Source organism: Myotis nattereri (assembly GCF_964212035.1).
Source record: "Myotis nattereri genome assembly, chromosome: 12".
Classification (NCBI taxonomy): domain Eukaryota; kingdom Metazoa; phylum Chordata; class Mammalia; order Chiroptera; family Vespertilionidae; genus Myotis; species Myotis nattereri.
In genome coordinates, this window is record NC_138087.1 from 79185886 (window position 1) to 79205797 (window position 19912).

Consider the following 19912-nt stretch of genomic DNA (forward strand, 5'->3'; position numbering starts at 1 on the left):
TCGTAGCCGTGGGAGTAACCAGGGCACTAACGAACAGTCAGTGTTATTTGAAAGACGGTCCTGCGTGCAGTCTGCACATCCCGTCCTGGGCCTGAAATAGCCCCAGTAAGGATGTGGGGTGAGGAGTTTGTGATTTGCCGTAAAGCATGGTTGCAAAACCTTGGCTTTAGGATTAAAAAGTAAGACTCTGTGGCATTTCGGTTTTAGTTGGTACTCCTGCCCATAGCTAATACTTCTTTCCCTTAATAAAATGAACTGCTTTCCTCTTCCCTTGGAAAACCTCCAGACTGCTTCCACTCCCTCGGACTGTACTTTCTGAACCATTTTCACACATCACATTTGTTAATTTTAGCTCTTAACTTAGTCCCAGTAAGACTTAGGCAGGAACACAATCCATTACCTGCCATACTAAGAGCCCTCATTTGGAAATAACAAATAGCTCCTGTTTATTGAGCACTTTCCATACATTATTTCTAACCCTCATAACCCTGTGACATAGCTACTCGTGTTACCACCCCACCCCAATTTTACAGATGAAAAACTGAGCTGAGCGTCGTCACTTGCCCACACCACCACAGTGAGTGCCCAGCTAGAGTCATCGGGCCTTGTGACACGTGGCTGGTAAACGGTGCCATCTCACTGAAAATGTGTGAGACGTAGAGATGAATGTGTCCTTATCCACTAGTGGCAAACGTGGGTGTGACTGATGTGCTTTTTTTTAAAAAAATGTATTTTATTGATTTTTTTACAGAGAGGAAGGGAGAGTGATAGAGAGTCAGAAACATCGATGAGAGAGAAACATCGATCAGCTGCGTCCTGCACACCCTCCAACAGGGGATGTGCCCACAACCAAGGTACATGCCCTTGACTGGAATCGAACCTGGGACCCTTCAGTCCGCAGGCCGACGCTCTATCCACTGAGCCAAACCGGTTAGGGCTTGATGTGCTTTTCTAAGCGGCATTCTCTTTCAGTTGGACACACAGGGGACCCAGAAAGCTAGGGAACCTCGCAGGCTCTCACTGGACAGTGTTTGCAGAATCAAAGGAAGTGGGTTTGTTGGCATGTCATGTGAAATAGCATGCACATACTTCAAGTTTTTTGCCCTTTCCCACTAAAATTATTGGCTGGGCTGGAAACAGTAAAAGGGTCGGTCAGATCTGGGATTATCTGGTCCTAAGGGTCCCACACCAGGCCCCACATCAGATTGACCTACCCGCCTTCCACGCCTGCCGCATCCTGCCTCTTCCTTCTTGGCGACCTGTCTTCCTCCTTCCCTTCACCGCCCGTCTCCTCCCCCACCCCTTAAAACTAGGACTGAATTCCAAACTTTTAAAAAATTCAATTTTTTGTTTATCCTAAAATACTCTTCAGAAAAGAGTACCCTTTTGGCAACTTTTTCTAGAGTTGTACCTTTCTTAAATTCAGAAATTGCTTTCAAATGAGTAAATTGTAGAAATATCCATTGATATTTGTCTATTCCCAGTGAAAATAAGAAGCAAATCTTTCCTCTTCTAAAACGGTGGTTTTTCAAACTTCAGCACCCACGCAGCTCATGCCGTGCGTCCCACATACTCTGGTGCTGGAGGCCTAGTGCGCACTGCTGGTAAGTCTGCCTGTTCGGCAGGTACCACAGGTGGTTCTAAGTAAGCTACCCCTGCACCGTACTTTTGGAAACATGCTCTATTACATACTTTAATCTAATTAAGGACCTTTATTTTTTCGTTCTTCTATTCTTTATGTGTTTTAAAATATTCTTATTAGTTCTGATTCCCAGAACTATTTTTTTTAAAGACTTATTCTTCCAATTTCTTTTTCATTCTCTGGCTTTACACATATTGTCCACTTTTCACTTAAATTGCAAATTATGTGCCATTTTGGAAAATTCAAAGACTTTGGACCTTACTACTTCCTAGCTTTGTATGTTTGGACAAGAATATTTCCTCTCTCTTCCCCTCCTTTCCCAGTTTCCTTACCTGTGAAATGAAATGACATTATACAGTATTTACAGGATTGCTGTGAGGCTTGTGCCGGGACACATTAGGTGCACAGTAAATGTCTATCCTTCCCCAAACGGAATGCAGCATGACAAACAGGTTAAGTAGGTCACAGTCTTTTTTATTTCTTTGTTGTTGTTTTTCTTTATTTTTTTTTTTAAGTTAATACCTTTGAGGCTTAAGAGTGCTTAGAGCAGCGGTTCTCAACCTGTGGGTTGCGACCCTTTTGGGGGTCGAACGACCCTTTCACAGGGGTCGCCTAAGACCATCGGGAAACACATATATAATTACATATTGTTTTTGTGATGAATCACTATGCTTTAATTATGTTCAATTTGTAACAATGATATTGGGGGTCACTACAACATGAGGAACTGTATTAAAGGGTCGTGGCATTAGGTTGAGAACCACTGGCTTGGAGGGAATCCTTGGGCCTTTCTTCAGCATAGTAAGAAGACAGGCTCTACTTGCTTGTAACAGAATGCCTTTTGTATCTTGCAAGTGAGTTTCATAAGGATCAACACTGGATCTGGAAAGGATAGTACAGGTTTGATATGGTGGTGTACAGTTTGGTGATAGTTTCAATATTCGTTGCTGCTAATTCAGTTTTAGACACAGTTTGTAAGCAAGCATTACTCATTTTTAAAAAATATATTTTATTGATTTTTTACAGAGAGGAAGGGACATTTTTTACAGAGAGTTAGAAACATCGGTGAGAAACATGGATCAGCTGCCTTCTGCACATCCTCTGCTGGAGATGTGCCCGCAACCAAGGTACATGCCCTTGACCAAAACTGAACCTGGGACCCTTCAGTCTGCAGGCCAACGCTCTTATCCACTGAGCCAAACCGGTTAGGGCAAGCATTACTCATTTTAAGAGGATAAAGTCATTTTAGACTTAAGAGCAGAATATTAGTAATAGTCATTAGCTTTTTAAAATAAATTTACATCCCAATATAAAGCACAGAACATGCAAACAAATATCTGGGTCTGTATTAACTGATAGTATTCAAGGGTATAGTTAGAATTGCAAAAATACCCACTAATGTATATATAATTCTTGGCATTACTTGCCAATTTGAATATGTAGCCTTTTAAATATGAAATGCTCTATAATGACAGGTTTATCATAGTCTGGTCCAAAGCTCTTGAACTTTCCAGAATAGCACCAAACAGATTATTGTATTTTTCAGCTTGTTTAAACTGGTGTCACCCTTTTGAATTTTATTTTTGACTTTACACTTGGAGGTTGAAAGGTTTAAGACAACACTAACCAAGTCAGCAGTCATTTCCTGAAGGCTCTCTAGTGAGACAGTGTCGCCCGGAGTCTAGATAGCATCCACAGGCACTGTACTTGTTACCTTGTAGCCCTGTAGCCCTGTGTCTCCAGGGGACTGGGCCTTCTTAGCTACTCATGAGGCCTGACCTGGCACTCCAACACTAACCGCAGGTTCACTCTATTACAGTAAAAACATTTTGTACATTGATGAGAATTTGTAAAGTTAATGATGCCTTTGCTGAGAACCCCTGTGATATACACTAGTCACATCCAGTCACATCTTGAATTTTATGTGTTATTCATGGCAGACCTAAATGAAGATCTTCTTAGCCATTCCTGGTGTACTGAAGATACCCATGCTTTGGTCATTACCCTGTAGGCCGGAAAGTAAAACAAATGAATCCAGCTTTGTCTCTGGGGCTGACCACCATAGCCAGGATCTCTCTCTTGCTCTCTTTTTTTTAAAATATATTTTTATTGATTTCAGAGAGAAAGGAAGAGGGAGAGAGAGATAGAAACATCAATGATGAGAGAGAGTCATTGATAGGTTGCCTCCTGCACGCTCCCTACTGGGGATCGAGCCTGCAACCCAGGCATGTACCCTTGACTGGAATCGAACCTGGGACCCTTCAGTCCGCAGGCCGATGCTCTATCCACTGAGCCAAACCAACTAGGGCTAGGATCTCTTAACTAAGGCTTCCTCTGAAACATATGTCAACCTTAGTTATTTAAGCAAAGGTATAGATATTCAAAGCTTTAATCTACTTATAATCTATTCTTGGTCAGATGTGGCTGTGTATTAATTTACTGGTCAGGAGCCTGATCCTTGGATCCAGGTGGACCTGCGTGGAGTCCAGCTCTGCCTGTTTCCATATGTAGGACCTTTGGCAAAGTGCTTGACTTCTCTGAGCTCCAAGAATTGGGGTAATAATACTGTTTTCCTTACAGGACCATTGTGCAAATGCAGTGTAGTAGTGTGGACAGACCATGCTTTTCACAAGACTCCGACACATAGTGAGATCTCAGTACATGTTAGGGGTGTGTGTGTGTGTGTGTACACTGAGTGGCCAGATTATTATGACCACCCCATCAGTATTTCGTTGAGCCACCTTTTGCCTTCAATACTATAGCGATTCTTCTTGGCATTGATTCCATGAGATGTTGAAAGGTGATGCGAGGAATCTGACACCATGCCTGATGAATAGCACTGTCCAGTTCTATGAGATTTGATGGTTGTGGAACCAGCTGCCTGATGGCTCTTTTAACTTCGTCCCACAAGTGCTCAATTGGATTGAGATCTGGTGATTGTGGGGGCCACCTAAGCAAGGTAAAGTCTCCCTCATGTTCTTGGAACCACTCCTGCACAATACGAGCACCATGGCATGGCACATTGTCTTGTTGGAAGAAGCCGTCTCCATTGGGATACGCCATCAACATGATAGGATGAAGTTGATCAGCAATGATACTTAGGTATGCTGTGCTATTCAGACATTGTTCCACACAAATTAAAGGGCCCAAATCATGCCAGGAAAACATGCCCCAAACCATAACACTGCCCCCACCAGCTTGAAGGGTTGTACTCATGCATGCGGGGTGCATGCTTTCATGCTGTTTCCGCCAAATTCTCACTCTGCCATCTGCATGATGCAACTGGAAATGTGATTCATCGGACCACATGACTTTTTCCCAATGCTCAACTGTCCAATCCTTGTGTTCCTGTGCGAGTTGGAGACGTTTTATCTTGGTAACTACAGACAGCAAAGGTGTTCGAACAGAGCTTTGGCTTCCATATCCCATACGATGCAGTGTACGACTAATTTGCCTACAAACGTCAGGTGGTCATAATAATCTGGCCACTCGTGTGTGTGTGTGTGTGTGTGTGTGTGTGTATTGATTTGAGAGAGAGAGAGAGAGGAAGGGAGAGAGAGAAACATCAATTTGTTGTTCCACTTACTTTTGCGTTCATTGGTTGATTCTTGTATGTGCTCTGATCTGGGATGGAACCTGCAGCCTTGGCATATCAGGACGATGCTCTAACCAACGGAGCTACCTGACCAGGGTAATACATGTTAGTGCTTATTATTCATGTGCTCTAAGATATGGACTAACTTAGGTGTTTTGTTTTTTTAAAGAATAGTTTTTGATTTTTAGAGAGAGGGAAAGAGACAAACATGTGAAAGCATAACATTGATCAGCTGCTTCCTGCATGATTTCCACCAGGGATCGAGCCTACAACCTGGGCATGTGCCCTGGCCTGGAATCAAACCAGCAACTTTTTGGTGCACAGGATGATGCCCAGCCAACTGAGCCACACCAGCCAGGACTGGACTAACTTAGTTTTTCTGCCTGTTGCTTTGATACTATTGTTAAATTTTGTTTTCTATTGTTACTGATATTTATCTGATTTTTATTAAATTATTTGGTATGATTGGGGACCTTATTGTTTCCTGTTGACCTGGATTTCTGGTTTTATGCCAAGTTACACACTCTTGTGATTATTATGTTATGACATTGTCTATTATCAGTCCTGAGTTATACACAGATTTGAGCCCAACACGGCAATGAAATGGGTTTTAAACAATGGTGCCATGACACCTGACAAACAAGGGGAAAGTTCTCTGTTGAAGAAAATGAGGCAAAGAAGGGCTCAGGCCCTGCCTCTGAAGAGTTCTCGGTGTGGAGACCTCAGCCCCTTACGGATAACCAGAGATTATGTTTGAATGTGAACTCGCACGTCTCTTCATTCTGCCAACCGTCTCCTCGCCTGAATGTCTGATTTGACAAATGTGTTGCACACTTGTAGCTGTTATGTGGCTTCCAGATCTCTTGATTATTCATTCCTTACCCACCCATTGAGTTTAGCCTTAATCACAGTAAGCTCACTGAATAGAAATGAGACCAGTGTTGGTAATTCCAAAGGAATTTGCATTATTCACCAGCGTTGTGGGGACATCGGGTTTGCCAGGGCCCGGAGCACAGTGGCCTGAGCAGTGCAGGTTGGGAACTTCTCATGGTTTCCCAAGTGGCGCGGAGCACCTGCGGTCTACAGAGCAGCTGGCGCAGCTGTTCCTTTCTTGGGGTGTTAGGATCGCATGTGCGTAAACGCTCTGCGTGTAAGAAATGCTGTTGATTCAGAAGTGGGATTGGTTTTGGGCCGCGGTGATGGTGCAGGACGGCCTGGGCCTGGCCATCGCCTAGAGAGGGTCCCGGCGCGGCGCGGAGGGGGTTAAGGCCGTTCAGGAGGCGGGGGCGGGCCTCGCGGGCCGGGCTCGGGGCCCTTTGTTAACAGGCGCGTCCTGCGCGGAGACGAGACCCGGCCGCGGCCACGGGCGGGCGCGCGGGGCGGCGGGGAGGCCGCATGGCGGGGCCGCGGGGGCCCGGGAGGGCGCACGGAGCCAGGGGGGCGAGCCGAGCCTGAGCCGCGCCGCGGAAGGGAAGGGGGCGCCGGCCCTCACGGCTCCGCACACGAAGATGTTGGAGATCTGCTTGAAGCTGGTGGGCTGCAAGTCCAAGAAGGGGCTCTCCTCGTCCTCCAGCTGCTACCTGGAAGGTGAGCCCGGGCCCGCGGCGGGGGTGGGCGAGGGGGCCGCGGGCCGCCGCCCGGCCTTCCCAGGCCTTTCCCGCCTGCGCTCCCTCCGCTCCCCCTCTCCGTCCCTCCCTTTCCCTCTCCCTCTCCTTTTCTCTCCCTCTCCCTCTCCCTTTCTCTCCCTCTCCGTCCCCCCTTTTCTGTTTCCTCCTCTCGCAGCCCCTGCGCGGCGGCGCCAGCCGAGGGGGAAGGGGCCGGACTCTGGCCCCTGGGGAGCCCGCGTTGGGATGGCGGTGTCGAGGGGGCCCCCCCGACTGCGGGCTTCGACCCGAAAAAGTTTGAGAAAGCGAACTCTGCGGGCCTGGACGGCCCACGTTGTGGAATTTCCACCGTTAACTGGAAATTATGTGTCAAAAAGGTCGCCCTGTGTTTGTGAAAGATAGGATTTTCATTAGGTATCGTGTACTACAAAGAGAACGCGCTCTACCATTTATGGATACAGAATTTCAAGCGCTCTTTCCACTCCCCGTCCCTACCCCAAACAGGCCACGAGGAAGCCTTAGACACGCATTCTCTCCCTTTTCCATGGAGCAAAGAGCGATCACAGCGAGTGCTAAGAAGGCATGTGGATGAGTCCAGAGTGTCTGGGGCGAGGGCGGAGGAACCACGTTAGGTCGCTTCAAAAAAGCTGAGAGCCAAGAGCCGCTCACTTCTGCCTTCTTTCCGTTCTGCTCTTTTTCTTATCTAACCCTCCCCTCCCCCCTTTCCTGTTACTTGCCTTTCATTTTCCGTCCTAGTAAGGTGACGTCTGAGAAAAAGTGAATTGAGGATGCGCGGTTATCATTTGATAGCTTCAAGATGGATCTGAAATTCATCTGCTTTTGGTACTGTCCTCCCAGGCTTTTTGCTTTCAGCTGAAAAGGCTGATTGTACTTAAGAGAAGTAATCCTGCTTGCATTTCTCCATCAGTTTCATTGAGGGCTTAAAATAGGAATAGAGATGTACAGCTCATTTTAGAACAAGTAGGATTTCTACTATAGTGCCAGGAAGTTGTAATGTTTTTCTTTTTTAAATGAAGGAGAAATAAACAGAGGCCTCATTAATTGTCTAAACTGTTTTTCTTTTCACTTTTTGATTTGAGGGCCTGCCTAGAATCATATGTGTAGCTCAAACCATAAACGCCAGTGATATAGGCAAAACCTGTTTGCCATTTTGCCACAGTAGGCGTCCATGGGTGCCTTTCCCTCTCTGGGATTTGGGGCCCGAGAGAAGGCCCACCCAGCTGAAGGGGGCTCACAGAATCTAACATTAGGAGAGAGATGGTTTATTTGTCCCCTAAAAGTTCTTATCTGAACAGCCAAAATCAGCTTCAGTTAATACGTGGCTTGTTTTCCAAGTTGCTCAAAATTCTGAACACATTCTCATTTACATCTGTAACGAGTTAGTGTCAGGCATTATCATCTCCATTTTGCAGATGGATGCCTAAGGCTGAGTAGATGAATGGACTTTTGTAACTGCAGAGCTGGAGGAAAAGTTTAGGTCACAACTGTTTTGTTTTCGGGGAGGGGGGGGGCGGGAAGATTTAGTAGTACCTGGCTGGTTTAATTTTTTTTTCGGGGGAGGGGGAATCTAAAGTGACTTACTATGTCTTGAAATAATGTTGGCTCTCAAGACTAAAAAAAAAAAAAGGATTCTGGTACAACAGACTGCTTTAGGTTAAGGCTTTATCTGGAAAGCTATCACTATAGGAATTCTTTATTGTTACTGAGTTTACCTGATGTCATTGTTATGTTTTATTGGGGAAAGTAAATGAAATTATTATTTTGTAGTTTAGAGAATTTAACAAACGTCAGTGGTCCTTTCTTAAGGACTGGATGTGCTATTAGTCTCTTGGGAAGAATAATTGCCAACATCTGGGTAAGTCATCCAGCCTTTCTGTTTTTACTGACATCTAAATCAATCAATCAGTGCTTATTGACAGCCACTGGGGCCCAGTCATCACACGTCATGGAGCGAAGTAAATATGGTCAAGTTTTCCATCCTATCAAAGAAGGGTCAGCTGTAAAACTTGATCGTGCATCGACTTTGCTATTCGGGCCTAGCTGTCAAAGCAATTATTAAATGCTTACTGTGTGCCAACCACTGTTTCAACATTCTGTGATTTCATTTGCTTACTTCTCATGATGGCCTTGTGGTTATTTCCATTTTATTGATGAGGAAACCGAGGCACCGAAAGATTAGGAAACTAGTCTAAGGTAACAGAGCTAGCAAGTGGTGGTGCTGGGATTTGAACCTGTGCTGTCTATCCCCAAAGAGCCCAGTTTAGCTACTCTGCTTTATGGACTATGACTGTTTATCTTCTTTGGAACTCTCCGTGGATGTTAAAATGGTATCTTCAGAAACACTAATGCCTCAAAAGGGGGTATTCTTTCTTTCTCTTCTGGAAACCTGATACTGATAAGAATGCTTACCTTTAGCCATATTGATTCCTCTCTGAAATCAATAAAAACATTTAAAAAAATAACTGTACATGATAACGAATTCTAAAAGGGTATTTAGTGAACAGTGATTCTGTCTCCTGTGCAGTTTCCCTACCCAGAGGCACTCGGGAGTTTCTTGTGTGTCCTCCTAGAACAGTGGTCGCCAACCTTTCACACCTCACGGACCACCGGTTGGCGACCGTTGTTCTAGAAACATTTTTGCATACGTAAGCATTTATAGCATTTGAATTTTGTTCATCAACTTTGTGAAAGTATCTTTATAGCTGCATCGATTTACCATGCTCATGTTTATCTTTATAATCTTCGGTCTACTTCACTGAACTTTCTGTTATTCCTCACCTCTAGAGATGTGAAAGAAAACATGAACATTAGCCATTTGAATTCACCTTTCCTCCAGTTTATTTTTACTTGTTCATATGTTTGTATTTGTATACATTGTGCATGGATGTTGTACAGGGACCTGTAAGTTCCGTGTGGTGGAATAAAAAACGAATGTGTGTGAAGTGAACTCTTGTTGAACTTTCAAATTTTATTTTAAGGGCCCTCTTTTACGCTTCTTGTCAGCAGTTCACTTTCTGGCGTGTGCTTTATGTGGTCCAGCCACACAGACACTTTTAGTACTTCTGCCTCAGAGATGCTTGTACTCTTTCTAAACACTCGCTCCTGAGCTCATCAACTACTTCTCTTGTTTAGTAACAAAGAAAATCTGAGGCTCCTTCTGGAGCCGGATCGCCAGTCGGTCCATTTCACTTGGGGTTGTGTTAAAATCGTGGAGCATTTCTGATGGGACAGGCCTTGGCACCAAGCACTTCATTGGCATCCTCACTAATTCTCGTACCAGTGCCCCGAGGTCTTCAGAGAAGAGAAGGAAGAAGGGCCCACTCACTTTGGTTAGAAACACTTTTGAATTTGGAGTCAGGAGATCCGGCTTTTGTCCGACTTCTCTCAGCTTTTCTGGTCCATTACCTCTAAGACAGAACAAGCACCCTCTGTCCAGCTCACCTTAGAGGATCGTTTTGAGAACATATGAGATGATTCAGGTGAAAGTTTTGAAACGAATAAAATGCTTAATATATGTATTTACCGGTACGAGGTTCCTTGGAGATGTCCTTAGGTCCAGAGTTCTCTGGCCTGGATGTGTATGCTAAGGTCCCATTCCTATGTGAGGCCCGCAGCTCTGGAGCCGGCCAGCGTGGACCCAGATGCCACCCATGTTGCCCAGGGATCTTGGGCACATTGCTTTCTGAGCCTGGGTGTTCTCATTTCTAAAACGGGCTGTGAGTAGTCCCTGTCTTGTTGAGTTGGTAGATTCACATGAGAGATTTCATTTAAATTGTTGAGCACAGAGCGGGGCACGGAGCAAGATGTTAGCATATGTTAGATGTTGTTATTTTAAACAATTACTTAGTCTGAAATGTTGGTGTTGCCAGTTTTTCTAGTGGCTGAAGTATGATAGAATTGAGTTGAACTCATCCATAGTTTCTCTTTCTTTTTTCCCCCCGATAGTTTTTCTTGTTAACAAAACAAAATTTTTCCAAGTTTGTTTTGATGCATATAATTAATATTTCCTGTCCTTGGTTTTAAGGAAAAGTATCTTCCCTTCCTCTGATTCTATCTTATTCCCATGGTGAAAATGTTAATTGTGGAAGAAAAAATCCTGTTGGTTCATGGTTGGCATCTTCTTTCTTCTCTCCAGAGGGAGTATGTTCATAGCTCCAAACATGTGAAAGCTAAAAATCTCATATTGCTTACTACTTTGTTGCAAAAGTAATTTTGCCAGTGTAATTAAACACTGATCCGAAACAGAAACAGGGAAAATTGTCAATGGTTAGGCTTTAAAAATATATAACAATATTGTACAATGTGATGATTATGGTTAACAAATACTGTATTGTATATTTGAAAGTTGCAAAGAATAGATCTTTATAAAGTTTCTCCTTCCAAGAAAAAAGTTATAGCTATGTGTGGTAATGGATGTTAACTTATGATAATCCTTTCACAATATATACATATATCAGATTATTAACCTTTAACTTATACAGTATCATTATACCTTAAAACTGGGAAAATATATGTAACAAGAACTAAAGATCAAATGGGACATCGGAAGAATATAACTTTCTTCTGTAATGGTGGATTGTAATAGAACACAGAACAATTCTAAAACAAATGCTTAAGTTAGTCTTTCTTTTTCACTTTTTTTTACAGTGGAAAGTTTTAAACCTATGACAAAAGCAGACAACATAATGAACTCCCTGGTACTTATTACCCAGCTGTAATATTACCAACTTTTGGTCCATCTTGTTTTCTTTCCTAGTGAAGTTACAGTTCCAAAGCCTTTGAATAGCTTTGCTAGTTACTGACTTTTGAGAGTCTAACTTTGTCCTCAGATAGTAAGAGTTCTCCACAATTGCTTTTCAAGTCCTTTCCTAACCCACACTGTAGGTGATTTGTTATCCTCTCTGTGTTGGGTGGTGGTGATAGGGAAGACAGACAGATGAGGCCGAGGAGAAACAGGTGGGAATTAGAGAGGGAAGGGGGGGGGGAGGAGCAGGAAAGGGAGGTAGAGACAGAGGGGGCGATACAGACAGACTGGGAGACAGACAGTAGGCTGGGACGGGAAAGGGAAACCAAGACGAGAGGGAAGGAAGACAGAGAGAGGGGACTGGGACAGAGGGAGGGTGGCCTGAGAGGAAGAAAAAGCAAGATCATGAGCGAGCGGCAGGGCTGGCAGCTGAGTAGGATCCCTGGAGGGAGGGTGAGGGGAGTACCTTCTCTCTCTGCTTCTGTTTCCTGCCCTCAAGTGCAGTAATAATGGAGTTTGCGGGAGAAGGTAGCTCAGATTTAGTGCACATAAAGTGCGTGGCACAGTGCTGGTCCTCACTAAGGGATCAATACCTATCACCCATTGTATTGCATTTCGTTGCATAAACTTTAACCTCATTACTCTTAATTTCTCTTTAGAGACCTAATTCTTACCAGTCCTCAAATTTGGCTAATAGCATTGTTCATTGAGTACCTGAAAATTGAATCTAAAGGCAGGCCATGAATAGAATTAGCCATTGCTTTTAGGAGCCAAAAGAATCGTTTTCCGTTCACGTTCAGCTACTCAGGTTAGCAATAGAAATAATAATGGCTAATGGGACATTCTGGGAAAGTTGCCTGCCATTGGGTAACCCTCTGCTTCAGTGACTGGGGTCTGAACTGACGCAGGGGTCCTGGATGATGCTTAAAGGAGAGCAGGAGATGAGAAGTGAGTGCTTTCAAACCGGCTCGGGTCTGGCAGGCAGAGCAGAGTCTTTCGTCGGTCGCAGGCGGCCTGTGGCCGGAGACAGCTGTTTTCCAGCCCGTGCAGCTTTTCTCCCCACAAACACAGCGTGCGTGGAGAGTGCCTCTCACCATGTTGTCCGCCCGTTAGGAAGCATCGAGAAGTGGACTTGTGTCACACCAAGGTGTAATTTAGGAGCCTGGCCACGCTTTACATTCCATTAACAAATACTGCATTTCCTAAATCTTCACGAAGGCTTTCCTGGCCAGGGTTCATGTGCTTCTCATCTTTACTATCTATTATCTCTGTTCTGTTAGAGGTTATCGGGGAGTGAAGGTGCACTCTTAAGGCGTAAGGCAGTGTTTTACCTTGTTGCTAAAGGCCAGCAAATGCAGGTGTTCTGAGTAGGAGGTAATTTAAATAAACGCGGGGCAGTGCCTAGGACTCTGAAAATGCTTGGTCTCTGCCCAAAAGGAGCTGATGTTTGTGGTGACAGTAACAAGAGAAGGAGTAATTGCCCTGTAGTGCCCTAGTGCCAGGTACCACACCTGACATCCATACAAAAATTGTCTGCATGAGTGTGCATTGAGCCCTCCCGACAGCCCGACCAGGGACTAGACCAGGGGTGGGCAAACTTTTTGACTCGAGGGCCACAATGGGTTCTTAAACTGGACCGGAGGGCCGGAACAAAAGTATGGATGGAGTGTTTGTGTGAACTAATATAAATTCAAAGTAAACATGATTACATAAAAGGGTACGGTCTTTTTTTTCAATAGTTTTATTCATTTCAAGTGGCCGGATCCGGCCCGTGGGCCGTAGTTTGCCCACGGCTGGACTAGGTCCATACCGTTGTCCTATTGTGCATTTGAGTCGCCGAGGCTCAGAAATGAACATCTCCCAGATGTGGTGGGCTGAGGTTTGAACAAGGCCTGCCCACCCCTGAGCCTGGGCTGATGATACTGCAAGGGACACGGAGTCCTTAGGGCGGTAATAGGAACAGACACCAGATTCCACGTGAGGTGAAGGGTAAGTAAACCTGAGTTTGAGGCGGGAGGGGGAGGAAGGACAAATCAGAGGTGTATAGAGGCAGTGAGGTCGGGAGGATGAATTCCAGGGAAAGTATAGAGCCCTTGTCAAAGTGCACACAGATGCGGCAGAAACAGGGTTTGCTTGGGGGAAACTGCAAGGCATTTGGGGGGCTGGAGTGGAAAGTAGGGGTCATTGGAGAAGATGGTCCCTGACCGGACCCCAAGGGCCTGTGTGCCCGCTTTAGGAGCTCGGGCTTCTGCAGTGGTGGCACCAAGAACAACCGTAACACGCTGTGAGGACCCGTTACATGCTAGGAGCAGTGCCTCCCACTTCATCTGCAAGCTGCCCGCTGCCTGGCCAGGCACCTGTGCTTAGGTGGCCATAGGTGCACTTGTAGTGAATGGTGACTGATGATTGACAGGCAGGGCCGCCACCCCGACATCTGGATGGGATTTTGACAGAGTGATTTGGTCAGATTTGCCATTTAGAAGGACCCTTCTGGTATGGGCAGGGTCAGAGGGGAACCAGACCGCGGGTATGGTGGGGTAGGGGGAGGACAGGACTGACTAAAGAGATTAGGAGGAAAAGTGGCCAGGATGTGGGTGTGAACTAGATGGGATGAGCGGGAGAGAAGCGGGCACAAATGACAGGTGTTCAGTGTTTTGAAGATGGTGGTCCTCATTTTACATAGGTCTTTGTGCTCCATTTCCAGTAATTGTAGACTTCTTTGCAACAGATTCTTAAAAGGTGATACAAAATTCCTTTTTTTTTTCCAATTTTGGTGGAGGGGGAGGGGATTATAGGGACTGTTTATCTTCAGAAAAGTTAACATGTAGACTGTGAATAGGTTAGGACAGAGAATTTTAATTTCTAAAATTGACTGGCTAGGGACATTACATTGTAAAAAGATTCCAGGGAAAATATTTAAGCCTTAGGCTAAGTTAAATGACTTGATTATTTTTTTTTTTTTAACTTCTTGCTTTTTAAAGGAGATTTCTCTAGGAAACTAACTTTTTGCCTATAACGTGATAAAACTGCATTATTTAGAAAAGAAAATAGTCTCATTTGGACTTCTCACTAATTTGTAGCAGCCTTCTTTCTTGACCCCTCTCCCTGTCAGATCACAGGGGTTACACGGAACCAAATCTGAAGTGCTGGAGTTGGCAGCCGGGGAGGCCCGTGGGTTCTGGGATAGAATTCAGGGGATCTTGTTCTTGGATGGGAAAACATTAAAACTTTATTTTACTAACCTCTAATTGAAAATCAGTATTGTATTTTTTAAGAACTTACAAGATAAACTACAGCAATATTAGCAGTACTTGTGATTTTGTCACCAGTAGAAATCAGATATTTTCCCATCATGTAACAGTTTTGATCATTACTCACACTCATCACTACTTTGAAATGACAGTAGTTACCACTGGATCTTGTTATTTAATGTGTTAATAAAAAGCATTAATATGTTAATAAAGAAGCATATACCAAGTGCATTCATAAAAAGCACTATCACACATTTTAAAAAAGGTTTGGGGACTGTTTCAATATAGTTGTTTTCCTTTGCAATTCTTCATACTTATTTTATGCATTTGCAAACTTTATTCTGAGGAGGAGTCCTTGGGCCTCACCACAGGGTCCACTGCACAGCACAGATAAAGACCTTAGTGGCCTTGGTGGGTCAGGCTGGCCTTGGGTCCCTGTGACTCCTGTCCCTTGCTGGGCACGGTCTTGTTCTGGGTCACCTCCTCCTCAGCCCCTCGCAGCTCCTGGCCCTCAGTGTCTGTGTTCTTATACATCCATCCACAGGGCAGCACTGTCCTCTTATTGGACTTTTGCTTTAAGGCCTGTGCATATCTATCAACCGTGTTTCTCCCCCTGGAGCAGGGCCACGCATGATTCCTTGCATCATTACCACTGTGCCATACCCCTGCTCTCCAGCTGCTGACACGGTATTTGGGGGAGCTGGGACATTCTTTTCAGATTGAAGTTAATGCCAAAGCTGTATTTAGCTAATAAACTTGTTTTTAAAATAATTTTAACTGCTCTGGCTGAGGGTGTAAATGACAAAATAAAGGGCCATGTAGACTGTAGATAAAATTACTTTCATCAAGTTCAAATTGTGGGAAACAATACTTTTCCTCTAAACTCATAAAAAGATGTATGAGACGGTTACAAACTGACTTGAGAATAGTCTGAGCATGATCTCATCAGTTGGAACAGAGTAGGAAATAAAACACGAAGCCTTCCCTCTTTTTTGAAGGGTCTGTTTTATAGATTTTTAAATTACAGAGATTCCTTGAACTGGAGGATAATAGTGAAGGGCCCACAAAGGAACTAGGAATAAAGCAGCATGGGTAAATCATTGCACGTGACTAAAAGTAAAGGGAATGCTTATCGCATCTGACACACCGGCCCTCTCGCCCCTCCCCAGCTCTGAAATGGTGAAGTGCCCTCTGTTCAGGAAACACTGCTTAGGGCAGCGGTTCTCAACCTGGGGGTCGCCTAAGACCATCGGAAAACACATACATAATTACATACTGTTTTTGTGATTAATCACTATGCTTTATGTTCAACACCACAACATGAGGAACTGTATTAAAGGGTCGCGGCATTCGGAAGGTTGAGAACCACTGGCTTAGGGAATTGCAGAGGGAACCCTGGCCTTGGGCACAGTGTCAACAGGAAGGCGGAAAGCTTCCCAGGGAGGTTTTTCCTGGAGGTGAAGTCTCCCCTGCCAGGCGCTGGGGAGAGCGTTTCCTTCTGCTTGCCAGCGGCGGGTTCAGCAGCACAGCCCCTGGAAGTCTAGACCAGATATGCCATATCAGGGAATCTTTTGTAAACATTTTTGATCAGTGACTCACAACTTTAAGAAAGGATTCTTTTGTATCAAACTATCTAAATTGTACTGTAAAGACCCAACCCATTTTCTTAGAATACTAAGTTAATCATGCACAGGTCCAGTGAATTTTGTGGCATTTCCAAACGTTTGATATTCTCATAATTGGAACCCTAGCTTTCTAGAGGTTTGTAGATGTCATAATTCTTGTGCTTAAAATGGCCTATTAATTACTTTTCCTGAGTTTTGTTGGTGATGGAAACCTTTTCATTAACACTATGGTGAAATAACAGTAGACTTCTAAATGGGATGTGAGGCACTTTTGATGATACAAATATAAATATATTTAAAATAAATATGACCCAGAAAGGATGCTGCAGAAAATGTTCACACACACACACACACACAAAATCAAGAATAATAGCAGATGCTAAACTTTTATTTCCTGAGATTTTAACAATAGCCAAAAGATCCATTGGAAGGATGGAGGAGGGGTGCTGTTTTGGGCATCTTTTTTTAATGAAGGTGACAGGCTTCTTTAGGGATTTAACTTCCTGACAGTGAGACTGTCAGAAAGTTCATGTATTAAGCAAGGAAGCTTTAAGTACATTCTGCAACTTTGGCCTTGTAAGCTGTAATCATTTTTAAGGTTGACGAGCATAGTTCACTATGAAATGGAGCAAGGAATTTGGCATTTGTACATTGTGAGTCAATTTTGACATCAGCCTGGATTGGGAATTGACTGGAAGGTTTTGGGGTTGGACTGTGGCTACGCTTCAGTGTCTCGGTCCAGAGGCATGCATGAGCAATACTTCCCTTTGGGCTTTGGCCATTAATTTGTGGAATGGAGCAAGAACTGGAGAGGAAAATGGAGAGACTGCCTTGGATTTCCTCACATCCTGTTGAATAAAAAAAAAAAAAACAGTGGGAGGCCCTTTCCTTCCTGACAAAGGCCTCATCCCTTCACATGGAATTCCCAGCATCTGTCTCCATGTTCGGGACAGTCCCTCTTTAACCCATACTTTAAACCGATGGTCACCCCTGGGTATCTGCCTTCTGCCTATTCCAGGTGTTTTCCAGGCCACTTCCCCTGATTATGTAACGTTCTTTGATCAAATCCAGATGCTGCAGAATGCTTGATAGAAGAGGTCAAATGGCATTTGAAAAGAAAAGCATTACTGTATTCATGACTTTGGTTTAATTTCCTGTATGGGCCTGGTCTGCCAAGGTTAAGCTTGTACACTCATGGCCACGGGGTGGGACACCGAGGGAAAGGAGCAAATACTTTTTAAGGACAACTTGAGAAGATGCCCTCCTCCCCCGTGTACTTTTTAATGTTAGATTATCAGTTATATAAGCACCGGCTGGCTTCCGTTTATAAATTTTTTCCTATTTTTGTAATTGTTTTTGATGATAAAAACAATCCACATTCATTCTGAGAAATATGTCAAAATACAGGAAAAAATTAAAGAAAATTCTAAATGTTTGTAATCTTACCTACCCTAAATTAACCACTTTTTAACTACTTTTAATGGTACTGTTAACATACCACCCTGAGTTAACATACTGTTCACATTTTGGTGTAGTTCCTTCTGGACTTTTCTCTGTTTTCTCCAAAAGTATTTTGAACAGCTTTATGAGTATACTAGAGGCCCAGTGCATGATTTTGTGCATGGGTGGGGGCTGGGCCGGCAGGAGGGCTCCATCTCGCTCAGTCCCCAGCAAGCTAACCTCCCAGTTGGAGCATGTGCCCCCTGGTGGTCAATGCATGTCATAGTGACTGATCGACCAGTCGACTGTCTGCCCCCTGGTGGTCAGTGCACGTCATAGTGGGCAGTTGAGCAGCCTTAGCATATCATTAGCATACTATGTTTTGATTGGTTGAATGGGCAAACAGACACTTGACATATTAGTGTTTTATTATATAGGATTTTGTTTTATGGATGGGACCACAAACTAGCTTATCTTGTGTTGGTAAATATTTTGTACCTTTATGTTTCGCTATTTAAAAATCACTCTATACAGATCATTGTGTGGCTCTTGTAGTATAAATTCCTAGAGGTAGGGCAAAGGTTATGGAATTTTTAAAAGACTCGGTTCATATTTCCAGTTGGCCTTCTAAAATATTACAGCAGTTTCTACACCAAGTACAAGCATAGTATGAGAGTGCCCATTTCATTGAAGTCTCACACTATTAGCCTCAAGAAAATGTACCTGCCAATTTAATGGAGAATTTGTATCTCTTTGATTACTAGAAGGTTAATCTGCTTTCCATTTTAATGGTAATATAAGTTTTCTGTGAATTGCTTATTCATGTTTGGTTTTTTAAAAATTTAAATTCTTTATTGTTTCAAGTACAGTGGGGCCTTGACTTACAAGTTTAATTTGTCCCGTGACGGAGCTCTTAACTCAAATTACTCGTATGTCAAATCAATTTTCACAATTACAATGACACGTGATGCTGGGCTGATGTTGTGGCGTTCACTGTGACGTTCGCTGTGCCAACTAGCAGTGGGGTATCTGAAGCTGGCTCGTAACCCGAATTTTAGCTCGCAACTCAAAGCAAAAAATCGGCCAAGAGATGGCTTATATCTTGCAAAACTCGTTAGTCGGGACACTTGTAAATCAAGGCCCCACTGTATTACATAAGTCTCTTTTTCCGCCATTGACCTCTCCCCAGCCACTCCCACCCCCCAGCACATGCCCTCACCCCCTACTGTCTGAGTCCATTGGTTGCTTATTCACGGTTTTGGTCTATTTTTCCATAGTGGAGGGATTTGTCTTGTTTTTTGATATGCAAAAGTTCTTTTATGTGAAGAATCATCCTTTGTCTAGTAGTTTTATTTAATGTAACGATCGTAGATGCTCTTTTGACTTGCTCCCACTTAACTGACTCGGGCTCAACTACCCTTGCCATGGCTCAGGTACAGGGCTGCCACACCTCATGTCTGCTGTGAGCACTGCCCCTGCCCCCTGGAGTTGCAGCCACAGCAAAGCCAGTTGTGTTTCTTTCTGAATCTGTTTTGTTGGTTTTTTTTTAGATATTCTTGTTGTTTTAATTACTTGGTTAATATGAAACCAATGAAATCCAATGTGAAAAGATAATTCTTTCTATGAAAATGAATGCTTTAGACAGACTCAGTAAAGGCAGGTCACTTTTTAAAAATTGCTACTGGGCTAGAGGTGAGGTGAGTAAGGCACCTGTGCATAATTGGAGGGGATGTACTGGATTCCATAGCAAATGGCTCTGAGTTCTCCCTCCACCTGCAGGAAAGTGATCTGGAGATGAGAGTGCATTACAGGTAGGACTTACAGAAGAAGACAACAGCCAGCTCTGAGTGCATAGCCACACCAAAAGGTTAGTCCTTGGCCCTATAGCCAAGACCAGCAAACCAATGCATATTCCAGTAGGGGGAGGAGGTCACATCTACACTAATAAAAGAGAAAGATGCAAACTGACCGTACCTTCACAATGCCCACC

The 19912-nt window shown here is 44.0% G+C and overlaps 1 protein-coding gene across 2 annotated transcripts in view; it reads left to right on the forward strand.

The window, feature by feature from the left end:
- The window catches only part of ABL1 (ABL proto-oncogene 1, non-receptor tyrosine kinase), a gene marked incomplete at its 5' end in the record, with an annotated part of 95107 nt that overhangs the window by 43115 nt on the left and 32080 nt on the right, over positions 1 to 19912 (forward strand). Inside the window, one exon of one of the 2 annotated variants that reach the window (XM_081103968.1) lies at positions 6644 to 6824. The exons of the other annotated variant lie outside the window; for it this stretch is intronic. Coding sequence (XP_080960094.1) covers positions 6746 to 6824 — 79 coding nt within the window. Of the gene's footprint in view, positions 1 to 6643; positions 6825 to 19912 lie in introns of those variants that run through there. 2 annotated transcript variants of the gene reach the window in all.